We start from the raw sequence: 23,506 nt of genomic DNA on the forward strand, positions 1-23,506 counted from the left end.
CCCGTCCGATTACACCCTCCACTGCCCGACCTCCTACCCCCTGCAGTAACATTCCATTTGACATAATCACCTGCAGACACTTAACAAAAAAACAACAACAAAAAACAAAACAAAAAAAAAACAAAAAAAAAAAAAAAAAAAAGAAAATAAAAAAAAAAAAAAGAAAAGAAAAGAAGAAAAGAAAAAAAGGCCACACATTTTCCTCCAAAGAACGGAGGAGTAGAATTATTGGGTGTGATCCCTTCCCACCCATCTCCCTCCCCCCATGCCCCCTGTTCCACTCCCCCCCCCCCCACCCCCTAATCTTTCCATTCTCCCTCACCCATCTCTCCCCAGTCCTACTCTCCCTCCACCAATTTCGCCCCTCCCGTTCTGCTCATCCTCCCCCCCCACCCCATCTCTCCCCATGTCCTACTCATCCACAACCCCCTGTCCACCTCTCCCACTCCCCCATCTCCCCTCTGTCTTATTCTCCCATGCCAATTGTCCACCTCTCCCACCCCCCCATCTCCCCTCTGTCTTACTCTCCCATGCCAATTGTCCACCTCTCCCATCCCCCCATCTCCCCTCTGTCTTACTCTCCCATGCCAATTGTCCACCTCTCCCACCCCCCCATCTCCCCTCTGTCTTACTCTCCCATGCCAATTGTCCACCTCTCCCATCCCCCCATCTCCCCTCTGTCTTACTCTCCCATGCCAATTGTCCACCTCTCCACCCCCCCCCCCATCTCCCCTCTGTCTTATTCTCCCATGCCAATTGTCCACCTCTCCCACCCCCCCATCTCCCCTCTGTCTTACTCTCCCATGCCAATTGTCCAACTCTCCCATCCCCCCATCTCCCCTCTGTCTTACTCTCCCATGCCAATTGTCCACCTCTCCCATCCCCCCATCTCCCCTCTGTCTTACTCTCCCATGCCAATTGTCCACCTCTCCCATCCCCCCATCTCCCCTCTGTCTTATTCTCCCATGCCAATTGTCCACCTCTCCAATCCCCCCCCACCCCCCATTTCCCCACTAGTCCTATTCTCCTACCCACCTCTACTCCTCTTCCCTGGTCTACTATCCCCATTACACCCTCCACTGCCCGACCTCCTACCCCCTGCAGTAACCCTCCATTTGACACAACCACCTGCAGATGCTTCACACACCATAAAAAAGGAAGAAAAAAGACCAAACATTTTCCTAAAAATAAAAACAGAGTAGAATTATTGGGTGTGACCCCTCCCCCCCCACGCCCCCCCCCCCATCTCTACCCCCGTGCTACTCTCCCTTCCATCCCTATCTACCCCACCCCCACCCCTAGTCCTCGCCCCATGCCCGCCCCCACCCCCCATCACCCGTCTTGCTCTCCCTTCCTCCCCATCCTCCCTCCTGTCCTGTTCGACTCTCTCTCCTCCCATCTCTCCCCGTATCCCCGGCTTTGGTTATGTGTGGGAGGCACAAGGTGTTGGTAATGAATGTGTGTTTATTCGTTGTTTTAAGCAACGGTTAATTGATTGTGCAAAGCAAAGCTGGCATTCCTCACTGCTGTCACATGAATTCTATCGAGTGTATTCTGTTTACAACCAATCACTTACAACATCTCCGTACTTACTGGTCGTGAAAAACTTTTTTGTACGCCGTCTACTTTCACGATTTCGAATGGGTATGTCAGATTTGAATTGTCGCTTTTTACAGTATAATCCTGTTCCTGGTGATAAGAGAATGTGTAGTTTTTGTCACACAGCCCTTGAAACAGAATATCACTTTCTTTTGGTTTGTCCAGTTTATCAGACTCTAAGAGAAGAACATTTACCTGCCAAATATCACAGAAATCCAACCTTGTTCAAATTTGCCGCTTTGATGTCCTGTGTGTCGGAATCTTTAGTTGCGAAGTTATCGTTTTTTGTATGCAAGGCTTTTGGCGTGAGAGCGGAGCTTTTGTACTTGGACACGAGTGGATGAATATAGATATGCATTTTGTTACCCTGTGGCGTATACGTCAACCCCCCATCCCCCTTTTTTTCCGATTCTTGCAATTTGTAATTAATTTTTTGTAAGTTTTGTTAGCTTGTCAGCATTTCACTTTACCCAGATCGCTGGATCTGTGTGTTTAGCGCGCGAGCGTGCATGTGGGTGTATATATACGTGCGTGCATGTGTTTGAGGGAAGGGAGAGGAGAGAGAGAGAGATAATGAGAGAGAGAGAGAGAGAGAGAGAGAGAGAGAGCTTGCAAGTCACATGCGCATTGATATATTATTCACACTATTTGATTCATTATGTAATATTTTTGTTAGTGGCCTACTCCTTTGTTATGGGCCGGAGGCCTAACAAATAAACCATTGTCTTGTCTTGTCTTGTCTCCCCGTATCCCACTCTCCCTTCCCCATTCCCCCGTCCTAATCTCCCTCCCCCCCATCTCCCTCCTGTCCTACTCTCCCATCGCCCCATTCCCTCCCCCCCTGACCCCCCACCCCCACCCCCACCCCCGTCCTACCATGCCCCCCCCCCTACCTCCTCATTTCTCCACCCCCCCCACCTGTCCTACCCTCCATTCCCCCCCTCCCCCTTTGCCATCTGTCCTCTCCCAGCACACCCTGACACATCAGTAAAGTTACTCAGCTGCTCTCAATGTCGTGAGAGGGGAAAGAAAAGTTAATGAGTTTGGTTGGAAATTATGACCCTTAGCGTAACAGAGAGAGCATCCAGCTTCACTCCCCTTACTGCCAATATTCAACAATCGACTGAGTCACATCCGTCCCTGTCTACCGGGCCCCACCCTCCTGTCTCTCTCTGTCTAATTCATCATCAAGATCATATTATAATCTGTTCAGTCTTTAGGATATCATCTTAACATGCACGAAATTGAATATATTTAACGCACATAAGCAAATAAATATTAATCTCTCTTCATCCCTCCCTCACCCCTCTCTTGCAATTGGTGTGTGTGTGTGTGTGTGTGTGTGTGTGTGTGACAGAAATATTGCAAAGCATTTCATTATCACTCTATAATTCTTGCATGTATATGTAAATGAACTCCCCCCCCCCTTCCAGATCTACTTTCTTTTTTTTCTTTTTTTTTTTTGCAGATGGCTTGATGTAAAAAGCAACAACAACAACAACAAAAAACAAGCAAACAAGCAAACAAAAACAACAACAACAACAACAACAAAACAAAACAAAACAAAAACCTGTTACCTTTTCAATTAACCATCTTGAAATAATTTGATTTTGATTTTCACCCCCACCCACCCCCGACTCACACATATACACACTACCCCCCATACACCACACACAAAAGAAAAAAATATACATTGACACTGACGTATTGATTTATTTGGCCTCAAACAGAGACCCATATAAACGCAGATTCAAGATTAACCTTTGACTCCTATTGAGGCATGGATGTTTTCAGAAAACTGCATAATCAGGAACACAACTGGGGATATCATAACGTTTGCATCAATTAAGGTAAAATGAGGGATAACGTTCCTTCTTCTGTATGAAGGTATCATGTGGAACCTTGCGAGTCTTAATGAATTAATCAACTAAGTCTAAAGAGAACCTGTTTACTTGCACACACACACACACACACACACACACACACACACACACACACACAGAGAGAGAGAGAGAGAGAGAGAGAGAGAGAGCACACACACACACACACACACAGAGAGAGAGAGAGAGAGAGAGAGAGAGAGAGAGAGAGAGAGAGAGAGAGAGAGAGAGAGAGAGAGAGAGAGCGAACGCATCCGTACACTCAGTTTACAAAGATACACATAATATTATGTACAAATGTATTATTATTATTGTTGTTGTTGTTGACGTTCTGATTCTTCGTCTTCTTCCTCGTATCATACGCACGCACGCACGCACACACACACGCGCGCGCGCGCGCGCGCACACACACACACACACACACACACACACACACACACACACATACACTCACTCACTCAGTCACTCACTCACACACATGGAAGAAAAAGAAGACATAAAATCACACCTGTGCCAACAATGGGGGAAAGTCACTGTTCAACAAAACGTGAGTCAATTCCAACACACAAATGCCATGAACATAAACACGTGGCACCATGGATTGAGGAATCAATATTCACGATGTCGGCTCAGGGAACGACGATGGACACAAATATATCGTAGGACGTGAAATCATTTAACTCAGACGTTTATTCATATTATAGTGCAACTCCCCACAGTTTTATTGCTGATAAAACGTTGACGTTCAAGCGACAGCTGTTTTTGGAGTATTGCTTTTCAAACTTAACCACGAAACACTAACCCAAACCCTAACCCTAAACAAACAAAAAACCAAAAAAAAAAAAAAAAAAAAAAAAAAAAAAAAATCACAGCTAGTCCATATATGGTGGCCTTGAGGCAGAAAACAAGCAAACATCAAAACCACATACAATCCTCCTTCTCACCCTCCCCCCCACCCCTCCCCCAGAAAAAAAATCATGTTCGACTCTGAAGATAGGCTACTACCATGTATCTTTCAGATAAAGACGATTGTTAACTTTTATTACAAAGAGAAAACTAGTGTCAGTTGAAGCGGTGTTACCACTGTTTGTAAGCCTGTTGAGTTTGACATGACCTGTAGACTTAACAAAGTTCACAAACAAAATCAGCATCGTTTGTTCCGGCACAATCTTTATGTGCCCATCTTCTTCACGGTCTGCAACAGATATGTCCGAAGACATGCAGAAGTTTCCAATCGTATCTAGAGAAGACTGATATGATACACAACCACTTGGGCTAAATGAAATGAAAATCATGTACGGCTCTTTCCAGAAAAAGATGATTGATGACCTGCAACAGATCATATCCTCCATTCTATATTCATTGCACATGAAACAGTGCCAGTCATTTACGTTTTTGCAGCTGCTTTCGCTCGTCTTGATGTGTTACTTTCTCTTTGCATTCGCTAACTTCTGCTGCTTCTTGTTTTGTTCGGTTGTTGCATCGGAAAGATGCTTTTATATGGACTATGCTATCTGTTATGCAGAATATATGTATATATATATATATATATATATATATATATATATATATATATATATATATATATATATATATGTGTGTGTGTGTGTGTGTGTGTGTGTGTGTGTGTGTGTTATATGATATGATATGATATTATATTATATATATACGCCGTTATGAGGCAATGTTTGTTCTGCAGTGTCCGTTTACTCTGAGTAGCATTTACAAGACTAAAAGTCTATGGCAGTCTTGAATGAAAAGATGATATGTGTTTGTACACTCCTGTCATTGCTGCTGTGTGCATATGTCAAACGATTGTCATGAGAACAGGCCAGGAACTTCCTTTTCTGAGGAAGTGTTTGGGTTCGTTCCTCTGTACCTTTTATTCACCTTCACGCTTGCTAAATCGGATAGCATCAGCAGCATTGACTTGAAGTTGTGTACCATGTGAGTGGAGAGAGTTACTACCTTTATTGAAGTTTATACTTCAGTATTGGGAGAAAACCCATAAACGGCCAGTTCACCCGGGTATGTTTCAGTCCATGTAAAATTGAAATCAAGTTAAAAGTATTGATTTCCTTCCAGGTTGATTAAACCAACCTGTTCTTCTCGCTCACCCATTGTCTTCGTGATTGATAAGGACAGCAAGATCCGTTTCTGTGTGGACTACTTTTAATTAAGGCTGGATGTGTCGGGGTTTGGCATACATCGTTGCACACATAGTTATCTCATGATAATGATTTGATTTGCCTATTATGTGCAGAAGAGAAGGAAGACGATGTATATTTTGTTCTCTGCAGATAAGATAAAAAAAAAAAAAAAAAAAAAAAAAATCGAGTGAATATTACCGATAAACTTGTTCCTTTAAGTTTGCTCCTTAGTTCAAGTTTGATGTATTAGTAAATGTCACCTGAAAGACTAAATGGTGCGTGGAATGTGTCCCTTTTCCTTCACAAAGTTTTGAATTGAATCGCTCCTCGTAACAGGTTGTACCGCAAATGCTGTTTCATGTGACAGAACGTTTTTTGTGTGTTTTCATGTTTATTCAAACAAATAGATGTAATCATGTTGTTCGTTTATCTCTTCATAGGAATTTGGCCTGACAAATAGATTATCCGTATCTTCTGCTAAAACACTGCCCTGACGAATAGATTATCCGGATCTTCTGCTAAAACACTAGATTACCCGTATCTTCTGCTAAAACACTAACCTGACGAATAGATTATCCGTATCTTCTGCTGAAACACTGGCCTAACGAATAGATTATCCGTATCTTCTGCTGAAACACTGGCCTAACGAATAGATTATCCGTATTTTCTGCTAAAACACTGACCTGACGAATAGATTATCCGTATCTTCTGCTGAAACACGTACACACCCAGGCCCCATCTGTTTACACACACTTGCGAATAATATGATCAATTCACATGCACACATATTCACTTAGATTAGTATTCATGCGCTATGTGAATCACCCTGCAGACTCATGCGCACATACATGATAGTTGTAATAGATTGAGAGACATCCAAGAGCAGCACACTTTGTAAGAACTCTAATCCTTTGAGCAATGGTGCAATGAAATCTGTTGGTCTCGCCCTTTCCTCTGTGGATTCTCCTGTAACAATATCGTGCGTATAACACTGATAAGAAATCCGACATCCACTGACACAGTTGATGATTCAAAACCAGAAACATGACATCAGTATAACAAAAACACAATTGCTAATACTACATCTATACAGGGCTTTCAAACACCTCAAAGCGCTTTACAATAACACATCAGCCAGACACAAACTGAAACCACACAATAACACTGTTGCATGTCTAAAAAGAACACGAAAAGTTCTTTCAAAAGGCCCTGGGCACGACAGTACGTAAATTTCGAAGATTATATGACAAACGTATCCCAGAGATGAAAGAACTCATGGATCAAAATAGATTGCTAATACTTTTCGTTTTGAGACCGACAGACATGAACACACAGAGAGAGAGAGAGGTAGATGGAATGCGACAGACAGAAAAAAAGACAAAGACAGGTGAAGTACACACACACACACAGACACACACACACACAAACACACACACACACACACACACACACACACACACACACACACACACACACACACACACACACACACACACAGAGGGGAGAGAGAGAGAATTATGAATGAATGATATGGCTTTTTACATTGCGCCTATCCTCGGTCGGAGACCAAGCTCGAGGCGCTTCACAAGCACTGGGTCATTTGCATAACAGGCTGCCTATCTAGGTAGAGCCGACTGACGACTGCCATTAAGCGCTCATAATTAGTTTCCTATGTCATTCAATCAGATTTCAGGCACGCACACAAACACACTCAGACAGCCACGCAACATTTTACGTGCATGACCGTTTTGTTTATCTACCCCGCCATGTCGGCAGCCATACTCTTATTTAGTGGGTTTGCATGCTGAGTATGTTCTTGTTTCCACAACATACCGAACGCTGACATGGATTACAGGATTTTTAATGTATGTAGTCTTCTGCTCGAGTATACACACGAAGGTAGTTCAGGCACAAGCAGATCTGCACATATGTTGACTTGGGAGATCGAAAAAAAATCTCCACTCCTTACCCACGAGGTGCCGTTACCGAGATTCGAACCTCGCACCCTCAGATTGAAAGTCGAACGCTTTCATTAACCACTCGTCTGTTGCGCCCGTCAAGAGAGAGAGAGAGAGAGAGAGAGAGAGAGAGAGAGAGTGGGGGTGGGGTGGGGTGGGGGTGGGGGGGTGGGGTGTCGCCTCCACACTGCAAAAAAAAGTAAAGACGAAACACTCGCTGACACAGAACACCACCACCAGCCCCTCCCCTCTCAATTCATTAAGCTCCTGGCTTTCCCATGCACGTTGCCCGTTCTGTGGCCAGCTACTTTGGCCTATGTAAGTCATCCACTGTTGTAAGCCTCGCTCACAACACAACAGGTACTGCCCCGTGTTAGTGAGATCGTACAATTTGACGCGCGCGTTTGTTTTTCATGTCACACGTCATCCATTTTGCAGGCTTGGTAAGTTGTCAAAGAAGATGGGTGTTTAGATTGGAATTTTATATATATATATATATATATATTTGTATATATTATATATATAATATTTGTGAATCATGTTGTCAGATCTGGATGTATATCGAGTATGACGTGTTGCGTCTCCATAACTACTCAATGATTTGGATGGTCAGATGGTTGGTTGTGTGCTTTGTAGGTTTTGTTTTAATTGTTGTATGTTTTCATTCTTTTATGGACCAGTCCACACGCGATGACACATCCTTGGAACTGGAAACTGAAAGATTTTTTATTTTTTAAAATTTATTTTTTTGGGGGGTGGGGGTGCGGGGTATGTTCACTTCTGTGTTTATCTTAATTTGAATTTATAATTGTTCTGTTTCTATATTAATCATGTACGAGTATACATCGACAATAACAATCAAAATCATCATGATCATCATCAGCATCGTAAAACTGTATATCGTGCCGTTCCCTAAAGTGTTAGGATTACTTTTCTTGGATTACTTTTCTTATTCTTTTCCTTCAAACCTGCCTGACCATACATCGCGATAACAAGACAGAAAAAATTCTGGTTAAGAAACTTAAAAAATTTTTTTTTAAGGCATCTATCAACCACGACACTTCAGACCAGATAGAAAGTGGGGGATAGGGGTGGGGGCGGAGGTGCAACGGACACACAAACCTACGACATTCATTTTGCCTTGACCATTCAAGAAGTTTTTCCTCACCCGAATATGACCAATATCTCAAGACACCCGAATATGATCAATCCAATATTGAAAAATCGAATGCCGGGGTTATTGATTATTTATCAATTCATTTTTTTTGACGTATTTATTAGTGTATATCCTTTTGAACAGGTTCACAGTCTATGAGGAGCATTCGTTGTTTGTATGGCTCTGTGTTTTTCTTTTCTTTATTTTTGTATTTTTGTATTCATTTAACATATTTTTGTTTGTTTGTTTGTTTGTTTTTCTTCTTTATACGTTAAAAAACAGAAATATACCCTTGCAAGTGAATTGTTGCTGTAGTACTCTGTAATTGTATTCTAATATGTTACTGGTCTATTTTGTCTACAGTGACTTGTTTGAACGTGCACAAATTCTGGTAATGATGATGATGATGATGATGATATTTCAATATAAGAAATATAACCTTCAACGGAAGGGGAAAAAAATCGAACGCAGAAAATATCTGCACAAAGTCTTTTTTAAAACATGAAAGAGGAACTAATCTGCGCTTCTCTCTATCTGCTACCCTTTTCAGTAAGAGAGAGAGAGAGAGAGAGAGAGAGAGAGAGAGAGAGAGAATGAATGGTTTATTGTGCTAAGCTACAAGCCCATTCACAAAGGGAACAAAGGGGTCAGGGACGCTGATCAAACTATAATGCACAGACATAATTATGTTCTTTACAAAGCAAAGCAACTTCGTGACATGGCTACCACGTCTCGGAAACTTGGTTTACATTTGCACTTTTTGTAATAATGGGAGAGTGCTTCTCCGGATCAATGTTACAACATTCAGAAGTATAAATTGCACAGACACTGGCACTGAACAACAAACAAACCAATATAACTGCTGTTACGACAGTCCTGTGACGTCACGTGGGTTCACAACAAAGATTTCCATTCTGTCCAGACACAGACCTCGGCAGTTTTACATCTGGCTGCTACATCCTGTTCAAAACGATCAAACAGTGCGTTCATTTTCTGTGACAACCTTTCGAAACACTGTGCTTAACTGTCTATGCATTTTTCATCTGAATCATCAAAATTTGTTTGCAAAGAGTCGGAGTCAATTTGCGAGTTCTGATTACCTTCAGCGTCTGTTTTGTTTCCTATTACTGAACCTGTTTCATTATTCAGACTGTCAGACACGCTATCTGTAACACCGAAAGAAACAAACTATTCATCTTTTTCACCACTCTGTGCTGGTTTACTGTCTGAATCACTGTCACTGCAGTTACCGTCGTTGATCACTGACACTGAACAAGGGGCTAAGCTGCTTCGTTTTGTGTGTCAAGCTGACAGAAGACGTTTTCAGCGGTGACTGTTTCACGTGCAATGTCAGACACACATCATCGAGGAGAAGTGGCGCTGTGTTGTGTAGACTAGACACCAGGCACTGACACATTTTCCATGTCGTAGCATAACGCAATGCGCAACTTTCAGATTAAAAAACTCACATGGTCATACTGCCCGGGACATGCAGGTGTTAAGGGAAATGAGCGAGCTGACAGACTTGCTGGTAACGCAACACCAACGAGCAGCCTACATCTAGGAAAATCGGAAATCCTCAGAAAAGTCAAAGAATACCAAAAAGAACAGGTACAAGGCCATCACACCATTGATCGCCTCAAAGAAATAAAAGCAGAGAGAGGGAGCGGCCGCAAATCTAACATGAAAGGTAGAGCACGATGCTTTGCAAATCAAACAAATATCGGCATCATTTCCAAACCAACATTGCGCAAATTTCTTCAAAACGGAACAGAGTCTCTGTGGGCCTTTCCAAATACAATAGACCGAGCAACACACTAGATGCCACGTTCTTGGCATCAGAGATCTTTTCCCATCCCTCTTGCGGCCAGTCAGTGGCGGCTGTGTGTGTTTGTGTGTATGTGTGGGTCTGTGCTTTTGAGTGCGTTTGTGAATGCGCGAGAGTGAAATTGCACACAAGTGTCAGGAGAGATATGTGTACGTGTGTGTGTGTGTGTGTGTGTGTGAGGGGAGGTGGGAGTGCGGAGGGAGGTGGGGTAGAGGATGAGGTATGTGAGTGTATGCATGCCTACACTGTGGGAGCAACAGGATATTGGAACGTGTATATATATATATATATATATATATATATATATGTATATATATATATATATATATCTTTGTATGTACGTGTGTGGGGTTGGGGGTGGGAGATATGGGCGTATGTGTGTGTGCTTGTACAAGTAAGTGTTCATCTCTGTGAGTGTGTGTTTGTGTGTGTGTGTGTGTGCCGTGGAAGCTGCGATACGTAGACTAGAAATAAGTGTGTGGAGGAGGGGGTAGAGGAGGTGCAAGGTAATGTGTGTGTGTGTGTGTGTGTATGTGTGTGTTGGAGCTCATGTACGTTTATATGTATTTGACTGTGCTTTCATATGTGCTTGTACAAGTAAGTGTTCATCTCTGTGAGTGTGTGTTTGTGTGTGTGTGTGTGTGTGTGTGTGTGTGCCGTGGAAGCTGCGATACTTAGACTAGAAATGAGTGTGTGGAGGAGGGGGTTAGAGGAGGTGCACGGTAATGCGTGTGTGTGTGTGTGTGTTGGAGCTCATGTACGTTTATATGTATTTGACTGTGCTTTCATATGTGTGAAACTGCATGTCTGGTGCATTTCTGTTATGCATGTGTGGGTGTATGTGTGAATGTGTGTCTTCATATTTTACATTTATTTGCTTATTTATCACCATTGTTGTCTTATTTATTTATTTATTTATGTTTTATTATTATCATTTTATTAGTATTACTAATATTATTACTACTACCTTTTTCTATATTATAATTATTATTTATTTATTTATTTATTTATGCAAGCTTATCTATTATTTATTCCCCCGTTGTTGTTGGTTTTTTTTTTTTTTTTTTTTTTGTGTGTGTGTGTGTGTGTGTGTGTGTGTGTGTGTGTGTGTGTGTGTGTGTGTGTGTGTTCTCAAGGCCTGACTAAGCGCGTTGGGTTACGCTGCTGGTCAGGCATCTGCTTGGCAGATGTGGTGTAGCGTATATGGTTTTGTCCGAACGCAGTGACGCCTCCTTGAGCTACTGAAACTGAAACTGAAACTGAAACCATGTCGTAGAATAAACTTTGAGGTGTGGGGAGGAATAAACCAGAAAGTGAGCTCACACTTTCTCTTGCCGTCAGTGCGTCTGTCTGTCTGTGTGCCTCTGCTCTTTTCCTGTCTCGGTCGACCTGTGAGGGACATTAACGGCGATACACAGTACTGTAGTTCACAGTGTCATTGACAGTACGGTCAGGTTGACCTGAATCAGCATTCAGTCGGAGAACAACGACAGTGTGTTTGCCCCTTCCCTCGATTTTGTAGGATGTCAAAGAATGTGCTTCCAGTAAGTTGTTTAGCATACACTCCAGTGAAGCTGACAATCCTAACACGGGCATTATGACGCAAATTGTCTGAAATTTCACTGCTGATGAGAAATATGCCGGAAACCAGGCAAGGGAAAGCACTAGAGAGAGAGAGAGAGAGAGAGAGAGAGAGTCTGTTTGTCTCTTTGTTCATCTTTTTGTCTGTGTGCAGCAGCCAGTATCAAGAATGAGGAACATTCAGAAAATACACAAATTCATGCCGTTGATGCTACTTGGAATGATCATTATCATTGTGATGTACCATATGCACTCCTCCAGCCTCTCTGTTAAATCAGTGTACAAGCAGTGGGCTCCCCCCTTTACTGAGTTAACGGAGGAAACGGTGCAGAAGCCACATCTGGGAAACTTAGGTGTGCTTGCCTCAAGAAATGCCAAGGGCTGGTTTTCCAGAAACTGTGACGGCACCAGAAAACTCCGTTCAGTCTCCTTCCCTACAGATGTGGGCAACTTAACATTTTACATATATGACTCGGCAGCTGAGGATAACACTTTCACCAGAATGGCCCTAAATGGTTACTATGTCGAGCGAATGCTAATGGCGAAGTTTGTGAACTTGTCACGTGACCTTCCTCTGATCGACGTCGGCGGGAACCTGGGGATTGTGACGCTGCAGGCGGCACTGCAAGGGAGACAAGTTGTGGCAGTAGAACCAATACCTGAGAACGCTCTCCGGTTGTGCCGAGCAGTTGTGGACTTTGGTCATGCTCACTTAGTGCACGTGATGCAAAACGCGGCGTCTTCTCAGGAAGGAAACGTTACATTAGCCATGGACAGACCCAAGGGAAGAGCGCGGTACGGAGTGATCCGATCAGAGACATGGGGGTATGAGCAAACTGCGGCCTACGCCATTCATCTGGATCGTCTGCTGGAATTGATACCATTCAGGACTGCAGCTTTAAAGGTTGGTGTAGGAAGTGATTAGGATTTGTTAATACTCAAAGTACAGAAGAGACGGCTGTACAGACATATGAATCGAAGGTGTCAGAAATCTTTAAAATCAAGAATTTTCCTGTTTCGGTAACACTTTATCAGCATAACTAGTTGGTAAAAACAAACAAACAAACAAAAATGCTGTGCCGAAAAACAAACAACAGCAACAACCACAACCCTCCTCCCCAAAAAGAAAACAAACAAACAAACAAAAAAACAAACAAACCCCAAAACCCCACACACATACAAAAACAAAAAACAAACAAAAAGAAAAAAAAAAAACAAAAACAAAAAATGATAACAATAGCAACAGCAACAACAAACAACGAAACAAAAAAACAAACAAAACAAAACCAAAAAAAAAAAACCACAAAAAAACCCCAAAACAAAAGAAAACAAACAACAACAACAACAACAACAACAACAAAAAACCCCCATTAAAGGCGTGCAATGATTGAATTAACATACGTGCACACACACACACACACATACACACACACACACACACACACACACACACACACACACACACACACTCTTTCTAACACACACGCACACACGTTAAAAAGTACTGATTGCATCAATTTGTATCATGAATGAGCTTACAATAAGAAGTCATTAGTAAACTGGTGTGATAAGTATGCATGTTTATTCGTCCACCTGACTACACTGTTTATGAATAATGCTATCTGAATGATTCGTTTTAGAATTCTTCAAGACCAGTAAATGTTGGAAGAAGATTTGTTTTTGATTAGGTGAAGGGTGTTTTCTGCTCCAAGAATATTCCAGAAGTTACGTGCTAATAAAATCCAAGAGTCACGAACACAAGGTGGACCGGTTGAAAAAAAAAATCTTAGAATTTCAAACTATTATCTGGCGGAAACAGTGTCGTTTGCGCATCTCCTCCTCAACATCAGTCTTCTGCAGACGTTAGAAACATTATCTTTGGCAAGTTGTAGAAATTGGAAACTTGATTTCTAAAATTGACCACTGTACACCCCACTTCGTTTCTATGCACCCAAAGTCAAGACTCAATACTGGAATGCTCTAGAGCTACAGCCCTAAACACAAGTGTACCCTCTCGCGTCACGCCAACAAAATCAAAACAAGCTCAGTTAGATACCCTCATGAATCCTCTTTGTGTGTGTGTGTGTGTGTGTGTGTGTGTGTGTGTGTGTGTAAGAGCACATATTTTGCCGTTTTGATAGATTTACTGAGACTTATGTACATAAATGAACTATCTTTATATAGGCCTACCGCACAACCTTCAACGGAAACAACACCAAATGGTCGCGTTATATTATTTCATCACTTCAATATTCATGTCATTACGTTTGAGTGAAACTTTGACCCTTCTGGGTGTTGCAGTGTCCGAGTTACTTCCTCTGCCCCGAAAATGCAAGTTTGCCAGGAATGACCTTTGAGTCACAAAATAGTGTGGTTTCAGTGGTTAATGTTTTCATATAGCACTTTTCCCTTGTTTCAAAATTGAACATAGGCTGACTGAAAGGTCTTTAAAAAAAAAAACCCAACCCATTTTATATTTAGATATGCGTTGTTTATGTCGTGCAAACAAGCCCTATTACTAAGCAAAATGAAACTTACCCTCTGACCCACCACCGTCATCATCCATAAGAGACACAAGAAATAAGGACACAGATTTTTAAAAAGTCTGTAGTATACAGGGTTTTGGGATGAATCAGCAAAATGTTTCCCTCGTGAAGCCTCGCGATTTCGCGACTCAGATATATTTATTGTGAGGCCACTGAAGTGGCAGCGTAATGTTTTGTAAGTGCAGTAATATCTGATCTAACTCTCCAAAACGGCGAAGAACATTATAAGACCAGCCTACATCATTGCTGAACACAGCAGGCAGGGTAAAATCTCGTCTCAAAACCCACCTTTTCCCTCAGCAGTAAGTTCAATTGTGGCAGGTCCACTTCCTTTGCGTTAGCTGTGCTTGACTATGTGTGTATACATATGCATGTGTACATAACTACATGCATGTATATGAATGTGTATTGTGTGTGCGTGAGTTTATGTAAGTTTGTGCCTGCCTATGTGTGCGTATGTGTTAGGGTAGCTGTTAGATACACATGTATTGTTAAAATGTATGTGTGTGTGTGTGTGTGTGTGTGTGTGTGTGTGTGTGTGTAGTCACATTTTGGTGTGTATATGTAACATACATGTAATGTTTTATGTTAACAAAGCGTTTTTGTAAAGCACCTAGAGCAGATTTCTGGATAGTGTGCAATATAAGTATCCATTATTATTAATTGTAGCGATGCTTCAGCGCAGCGGCAGGCAGCTCACCAAGGCCCCAGGCCCTGTGTAGGCTGACCTGATAGAAACGACGGCCCACTTCCTCTCCCGCCAGCACTTCTTTCCTGTTGCTTGTACCGAATCATTTCCGGTCTAAAATCGATTATAGATTGAAACGAGTCAGCAACTGCAGATGAGATTCATGACAGTTTAAAGATTTGAAGTTCTCTCTCTCTCTCTCTCGCGCGCGCGCGCGCGCGCGCGTGTGTGTGTGTGTGTGCACGCGCTGCGTCTGCCTGTCTGCCGTCCATAGTTCCTTCTAATGTGTGTTTGTTTTGAAAAACCCCCAAACAAAAACCAAACCAAAACAAAACAAAAAAACAAACATAAAACACCCAAACAACCTTCTTTGCAAGGAAACAATTAACTCACACTCATAGCTGTTCACTCACGAATTAATTTTTCTCTCTCTTGTTGACGTCAATGTGGGACATCAGTGAAGAAATGAAAATGATTAAAAAGTTTATACCACATTCACAACTGTTCACACTCATGGATTTATTTCAAATTTCGATAATGAAATCTAGGCTTCATCAGCAAACTGCGAAGAAAGCAAGCATGTCTTGTAGTTCCAACTTCGACAACTTCATCAACAACAATGGTTAAAATTAGATAACATTCTTTGGTTTACTACCAAAAACACAACTGTCATTTTTGAATATTTAGAAAAGTTTAAAAACAAAAAAACAAAACAAAAAAACAAACAAACAAACAAACAACAAAACAAACTAAAATTCCGTTTTCGCTGTTGCTGCTTTTGTTTTCTTTCAGTTGTTGCTCATCATAGCTTTTAAGAGACATTATCAGCACACAAAAAAAGTCCCTGTCGAATTATGGGGATGTGCTCTTTGCAGAAATGGGAATGCTTCTGTACAGCTAGTAGCCAGTAGCAAGTAGCAAACCCGATGAGCAAACTCCACGATGTGAAATAACTGTTGCTTGCTGTGCATGTTTTCCTCCCATTGGAGGAGCAAAATGGCAAACATGAGTACTTATTGAGGAATGTTTGAACTGATTGCCTTGCTGCAGATTGACGTGGAGAGTCACGAGGGCCACGTGCTAGCTGGTGCTGAGAGGCTGTTCCAAGAGGTGGACATCCCCATTGTCTGGATGGAATGGGAACATGTCAAGAGAAGGCCAGAGTACGGAGGGGCCTTCATTGTTCAGTTCATGCAAAGACACAACTTGGTTCCATGTGATCTGATGTCAGGCCTGCGACTTCCCACAGAAAACTACCGCAACTGGCCCCGCACTGTACTCTGGCTTAAAGATAAATAACTTCACTGTGTCGTAGAGCTGGGTGACGTAATATTTAATAAGGTAAAACTAAACGTAGAAGCACTGAAGTTATCAGTGTATAGGGCGTCGCCTTTATGAGGTTGCATGTTTTCTGTGTATTGATCCTGGTCCGAGCATGAATGGATACTGTATATGTCCCACCACGTTTAAATGGAAGCAGAGCATTGTGGAAACCGTCAACAAAACTTTTTTTTATAGCAAACAAATGAAGTATACTGAAATTTGGCCATTTGCTGTCGATTTTATACTTATATGAAGTGCTTGTATCCATCCACATGCCCGAAACTATATGCGCTCAAAGCTATATATGAAATTCACCACAAAAAGGAGTCAGAAGATTTTCTCAAAATCTAATCGAAGCAAAGCGTACAGATATATGTCATGATATGAATTAATCTGCTAACTGGGTCATAAATAAGGCTGTCAAATAAATTTTGGAGGGCTTTTTTCATTCCATCTGCATTGCATGTTGACAGAACATGTACACTGCTTTTGACCTGTCTGGTTTTGGAATACTGATCATGATCCATTCTTTCTGGGTGGTAGAAAGTTCTCCGTCTCTCACTGATTGATCACACTCGACTGTACGAACTGTAGATTCTACGAGCTAGTTTCTTCCAAACGTACTTCTCCTTTTAACAAAGCACTTCCTTCGCGTGATATTTTCGGCAGTTCATCAGAATACAGTCTATCGGGCGTTTCCCTTGTATACAAATTTCTGCAATGGAACTGGTTTCAGGTTCTCGTATGTGGCATATATGTTATTTGTTCCACTGTGATTTATGGTTTTATCCTTTTCTTAATTATAAAATATCTGTTCTCTAGGTTACAAAATAATTCTTTTATTTTTTCTTCTTTGCTGTTTCTTTTAAAAACACATCTAAGACACTAGTTCTCTGTGGTTTTCTGATAACAATTTCACGTCTTCTTCTTTTTTACACTTTTTTTTCATTTTTTTTTCATCATCTGTTTCTTCTGCTTTTATGTACCCTAATTGTCGCATAGGCTATGATTCTTCTATCATGTTTATATTGAACTGTATTTCTTTCAGTAACACGCAGTTCGTTTGAAACGCACTGTATGTTTCAGGAGGTGTCGTGAAGAATTGGTTAGAGGCACTGGACTTTGATCCAGTGTGATCAAATATCGTGTCCTTTTTCAGCCTGGTGTTGTGTCCTTGGGAAAGGCAGTTTAGTTTTTCTCACTCCACCCAATTTTGAATGGATCCTTACTTCGCATGGGGAAGGTTAAAATGGCGGAAAGAGACGATTGGGTCCCGCCTTCCGATGCCGAGCATTAGACACAGTGAATATGGATTCACTATCACTACGGCCATGAAAGGCTATGGGGCATTTTAACCATTAACTCTTAACCACATTTCATACTTTTCGTCAAATGTTTGTACTGCACTGAAATAATCATTGAGCGATCTGAGGAATACCCTTGTGTGATATCAGCATCATGAAATTTCCACGTAAGATCTACAGACACAAGCAAAAAGTCCAACCTACTTTGCTTCAACAGTGAAGTTCTTCACCATGTAGAACACACATTATCTGAGGATTATTTTCGCGTCAAACATCTGTCAAAATGATTCCTGCCACACTGTTTCCCATCCTGTCCTTTATCTTCGGGTTGTTGCAATGTTGGCGTAGTTATCTTGATCTAATTAGGAGTCGAGAACGAGATTCCAGTCGGCTTACAAACACGAGAGCATATTACCATTCTTACTCATTCTTTCCCTCGATTTTGTTTCTTTCTTTTTTTTTTTTTTTTTTCCCAAAGGTTTAGATTATCTATGTTTGGACCATAAAATTTACCAACAGGATATCTTTCTCCATTGCTCTTAATGATATCATTTCTTGTATCCCTTCCCTGTCTGCTATATTTAGTTTGAATCAACACGGTTTATTTATTTATTTATTTTATTATTTTTTTGTTGCAATATGTGGATCGGGTTTCTGGTCTGCCATATGCTGACGAGTGTCTTCCTAAACTGGGCGCTCATTGGTTGAAAGATGGGTAATTGACAGCTCGTTGCTGCGGCGCACGGAAACTGGAAACAACAACCTTATCGGAAATTTGAGCTGCACTCGTGGGAAGAGATCGTCTCCATAGTCTTGTGCTGTTAAGTAGAGTCATTTTTTTCTGCCACGTTATTTACTCCTATTACCTGTTTACTTCTCAGACTTGATTCTCCTGATGATTTTTGTCAGGGACTGCTTTTCCATCGCCACGGCTTTTTTTTGTGCTTTATCAAATATATGCACAGTGAACGCTCGGTTGTACGTCTTATTGGAAAAATCGATATATATATATATATATATATATATATATATATATATATATATATATATATATATCATTATCATCATCATCATCACTCAAGGCTCAGAGCTGTTGGGAAAAAAAAGAAAAAGGAAAAAGAAAAGAAGAAGAGCAGCAGAAAGGAGGAAGTCGTGGTCCTTGTTTGAATCGAGGTGTCGATCTCCTTGGCTCCTGAACAGACGAAATGTTCGATTACGTCAACCGCCATTGCACAATCATTGCGTTATTAATTGTTTTGGGAAATTTTGCATCCTTCCGATTGTATGGGTGACGGATAGTACGGAGAACTGGTTGATTTAACATGATGAGAGACGTGGATTAGATATGATCTCGTGTTCAATTAGAATTCACCGTGGTTTTGTTGGTCGTGTTATTGTTTGTTGTCGTTGTCGTTGTTGTTGTCGTCATTACTGTTGTTGTTGTCGTCGTCGTCGTTGTTGTTGTTGTTCTTCAAATTGTCATTTGTTGTGATCTGGGTTCTTTGTTTTGAACTCACAACTCTTGTTGCATTTTTTTGTTGTTGCACAAACGCATCAAACTAGAGGTATCTTTAAGTAAAGAAAGGAACAGCTTCTGTTCAATGCGGATCTTAGATCCTCGTGTCCAGTTCTACTTCCTTTCGTCGATTTTCCTTTTCCTTTTGTAGCATATTATTTATCTGAGTGGAATGGCAAACATAGCAAGTAATGTTGTTGTTGTTATGTTCAATGCACATTTGATTCTCATATTCTTGCCTTCGTATTGGTTCTAGTGTTCTAGTGTTCAGACAAGTGGTTAACGCATTGGTTTCATTGTACCCGCACAACGTTTTTTTTTTTTTTGGACAATAAAATGATAATATTGGTTTCACCATGTTCTGATATACCTATTGCACGAATGTTGTTTCAGATGAGTATCTTTCATGACTGGAATGACGGAAGAAAATATATATAGGATTTTTTTGGTTCTTTTTTGCTGCCCCGTTATCTGCACCGTTTCAGTGGCATTGCTCCCACGCCACTCATTCCGAATCCCCTAAACACAGCCACACCCGGGTTCGTCTGTCACACTTCCAGCGTCGGCAGTCCGCAGGGAACTATCGATGCTAGGTCTTCAGGAGGCCACACACCAGAGAAGACCCTGCACTGCTGCTGAGTCACTTCGGTGTCGGTGGTGTTCAGTGGTCCCTGTTCTGATTGAACGTACTTAAAACACCACCTACTAAGCCCACTGCTAACGACAATAATGGCTTAGTCGCGGAGCCAGACTGAGTGAGCGTCCCTCCAAGAGTGGAGACCGCCATCACGTCCCTCCAACAACAGCCCCCCCACCCCACCCCATGAATATGCCGACACTGAAGACATTGACAGGACTCACCCCAAGCACGGAAGTGGAGGGGTATCGAAACTGATGTCATCATGAGAGCAGGGCGTGAAAGTCCACAGACTTTGGGACTGTTTTGTTTTATATTGACTGTTTTGTTTTATATTGACGATGATGAAGGAGGAGGAGGATGACGATGATGATGTTGCTATGGTGGTCCATTTTGGTTTGGGACTACATGACAAGGCTGTACTCTACGCTTCCTGTCATAATGATATCCCGGCGTCAGCCAGGCCCGAGAGATACAGACACTTGCAGTATTGGTCAGGAAATTAGAGCAACACACCCACAGACGCATCCGTGAACTAGATAATATTCGACTGTGTGGTCCCAGTCTCCCCATTTAAGCCCATAGCACACTTAACCGGTAGGATCCGGCCGCGAGCCGAAAATACCCACCTCCGTTGGGATTCGAACCCGTGTCCTCCCAGCCGTCAGTCCGCGACGCCAGCCACTTCGCCACGGCATCTGGTTGGTTTTTTTCATTTTGTGCTTGGTCTCCTGAGGAGCCCAGATACGTGTAAAAGACATAAACACACACACACACACACACACACACACACACACACACACACCCGCGCGCATACACACTCAACGCACACATACAACCACCACCACCATGTTATGCTCGCACACACACACACACACACACACACACACACACACACACACAGACGCGCGCCCGCATACACACTCAACGCGCATATACAACCACCACCACAATGTTACACACACACACACACAGACGCGCCCCCGCATACACACTCAACGCACACATACAATCACCACCACTATGTTATACTCTCACACTCACACACACACACACACACACACACGGGTATTAGAGCCGATTTTACTGCGAAATTTTGCCAGGAACAACTCTCTTGTTGCCGTGGGTTCTCTTACGTGCGCTAATAAGTTGTGTGTCCTTTCAGGAACTACAGTCACTGTTCTTGTTTGTTGATCGTGTCAAATACAGCTGGGTGCATCTATTTTGATCTGATTTCGTAAAATAAAGAAAAAGAAAAAACAACAACAACAAAAAACAAAAAACAAATCACACTCGGGTAACATGTATTTTCTTGATATAGTCTGTGTCATCTGCAGCATGTCGGAAATCTATCTTTGTACGTTTCTTCTATGGCTTACATCACTACATGTCAAGTGAATTATATATATGGATAAATTTGTTTAAAATTGGAACGTCCTTTAACTGGCAGTTTTGTGGGTTAGTTCCTTATTCCGACTCTTTATTACTGTCTCCTACACAAATGATGAAGCGTTTGGCAAGAGCAACATGACACACGAGACGACGTGAAAACCAGCTGTGCACCGTGAAAAAGAGGAACCTGATGTGGTATGCCCACGTAACCAGGACATGTGGCCTTTCCAAGATCATCCTCCTGGAAACAGCTAGTTCAGAGGTAGAGGAGAAGAAGTTGGCAAAAAAAATAATGGAAGAAGAAAGGGGGGGAAAGAAGAAGTGGAGTGATGGCCTAGAGGTAACGCGTCCGCCTAGGAAGCGAGAGAATCTCCTCGCGCTGGTTCGAATCACGGCTCAGCCGCCGATATTTTCTCCTCCTCCACTAGACCTTGAGTGGTGGTCTGGACGCTAGTTATTCGGATGAGACGATAAACCGGGGTCCCGTGTGCAGCACGCACTTAGCGCGCGTAAAAGAAGCCACGGCAACAAAAGGGTTGCTCCTGGCAAAATTCTGTAGAAAAATCCACGTCAATAGGAAAAAAAAAAAACTGCACGCAGGAAAAATACAAAAAAAAAAAAGAAAAAAAAAAGGGTGGCGCTGTAGTATAGCGACGCGCTCTCCCTGGAGAGAGCAGCCCGAATTTCACACAGAGAAATCGGTTGTGATAAAAAGAAATACAAAATACAAAAAATACAAATACAAGAAGGAGAAGAGATGGAGGGACAACATCACAGAGTGGACTGAACGAGAAGCTTCGCAGAAACCCTGGTACTGGCACACAACCGAGAGAAATGGAGGCTTGTGAAGCGGCGTTCCGTAATGGGAGCAGCAATTATGATGATGATGATGATCATCATCATAACGTACATTTGTGCATTGCACCCTTTCGCCCTAAGAACTCTACATGAAAGAAATAGTTAAAAATTACAAGAACCTTGAACCACTCTTTTCCACTCCCTCCCTCCTACCCTTCCTGCCCCTCTCTCATTCGTTATACATTCAAAGTGAGCGGACAGGCTTGGGGTGGTGCTGGAGAAGGGGGAAACTGACCATACTTACAGATATATATCTATATATATTTTTTCTTTTTTTTTAAAGATGACTTTTTAGTGAAGAGCTAAAGATATAGATGGAATCAGACGAACGGATAAGAGAGAACAGTGCTTGGGGGTAACAAAAGTGTTAATGATACTTGTAATAACCGGAAGAAGGATATCCATATTTTCATATGGCAGTTTCTGTGTTGTGATCGATTCAAGTTCGCATAGCTTAAGATTCTTTTTTTTTTCTCCCTTTTTTTTCTCTTTTTTTTTGTTATTGAGAATTTCGTAACCAAAGTGCTCAGGGACGGGTGTAAATGATTCGATGCATATTCAGGTCATTGTTGATTGTTGTTTAATTCCTTTATAGCGTGAAACATAGAGGTGATATTTTGTTAGTATTCATTTCATGTTAGGAGATTGGATGTCTGCACCTTCTGAACTATCCATGGGACTGCCACAAGGGTCTCCGCTTTCTCCTGTCCTCTACAATGTCTACACGAAGGGCCTTGCAGACTTAAACAACAATGGAATAGCTCGGGTGCTTACTCTTGGCCTGGTCTTCAAAACTTCGAAAGATGCTCAGGAAAGAACTTAAGCCGTCCAGAAACAACTAAACAATATTGCTCAATGGTGCAAAGACACAGGATCTTCCATCAATCCAGCGAAAGCCCAAACGTTGCTGTGCACCCTCAACAACAGAACCGCGAGCAAATCACCACCTTCTGTGTCATTCGATGGGATTCAGATCGAGAAAACTGAATGCCTACGCTACCTAGGAATACACTTCGACAGGATGCTGACCTTCAGAAAATATACGGAAAATACTGTTCTCAAATGCAAAAAGGGCCTTTCAGTCTTAAAG

General features: G+C 42.0%; 1 protein-coding gene across 1 annotated transcript in view; it reads left to right on the plus strand.

Moving 5' to 3' along the window:
* The first annotated feature begins 12,566 nt into the window (after nt 1–12,566).
* Nucleotides 12,567–23,506, plus strand: part of LOC143296554 (uncharacterized) — a 57,974-nt gene continuing 47,034 nt past the window's right edge. The window contains exons 1-2 of the mRNA XM_076608577.1: nt 12,567–13,056; nt 16,437–16,661. Coding sequence (XP_076464692.1) covers nt 12,655–13,056; nt 16,437–16,661 — 627 coding nt within the window. The 5' untranslated portion in view covers nt 12,567–12,654. The remainder of the gene's footprint in view (nt 13,057–16,436; nt 16,662–23,506) is intronic.

This window comes from Babylonia areolata, chromosome 21, assembly GCF_041734735.1.
Source record: "Babylonia areolata isolate BAREFJ2019XMU chromosome 21, ASM4173473v1, whole genome shotgun sequence".
NCBI classification, from domain to species: Eukaryota; Metazoa; Mollusca; class Gastropoda; order Neogastropoda; family Buccinidae; genus Babylonia; species Babylonia areolata.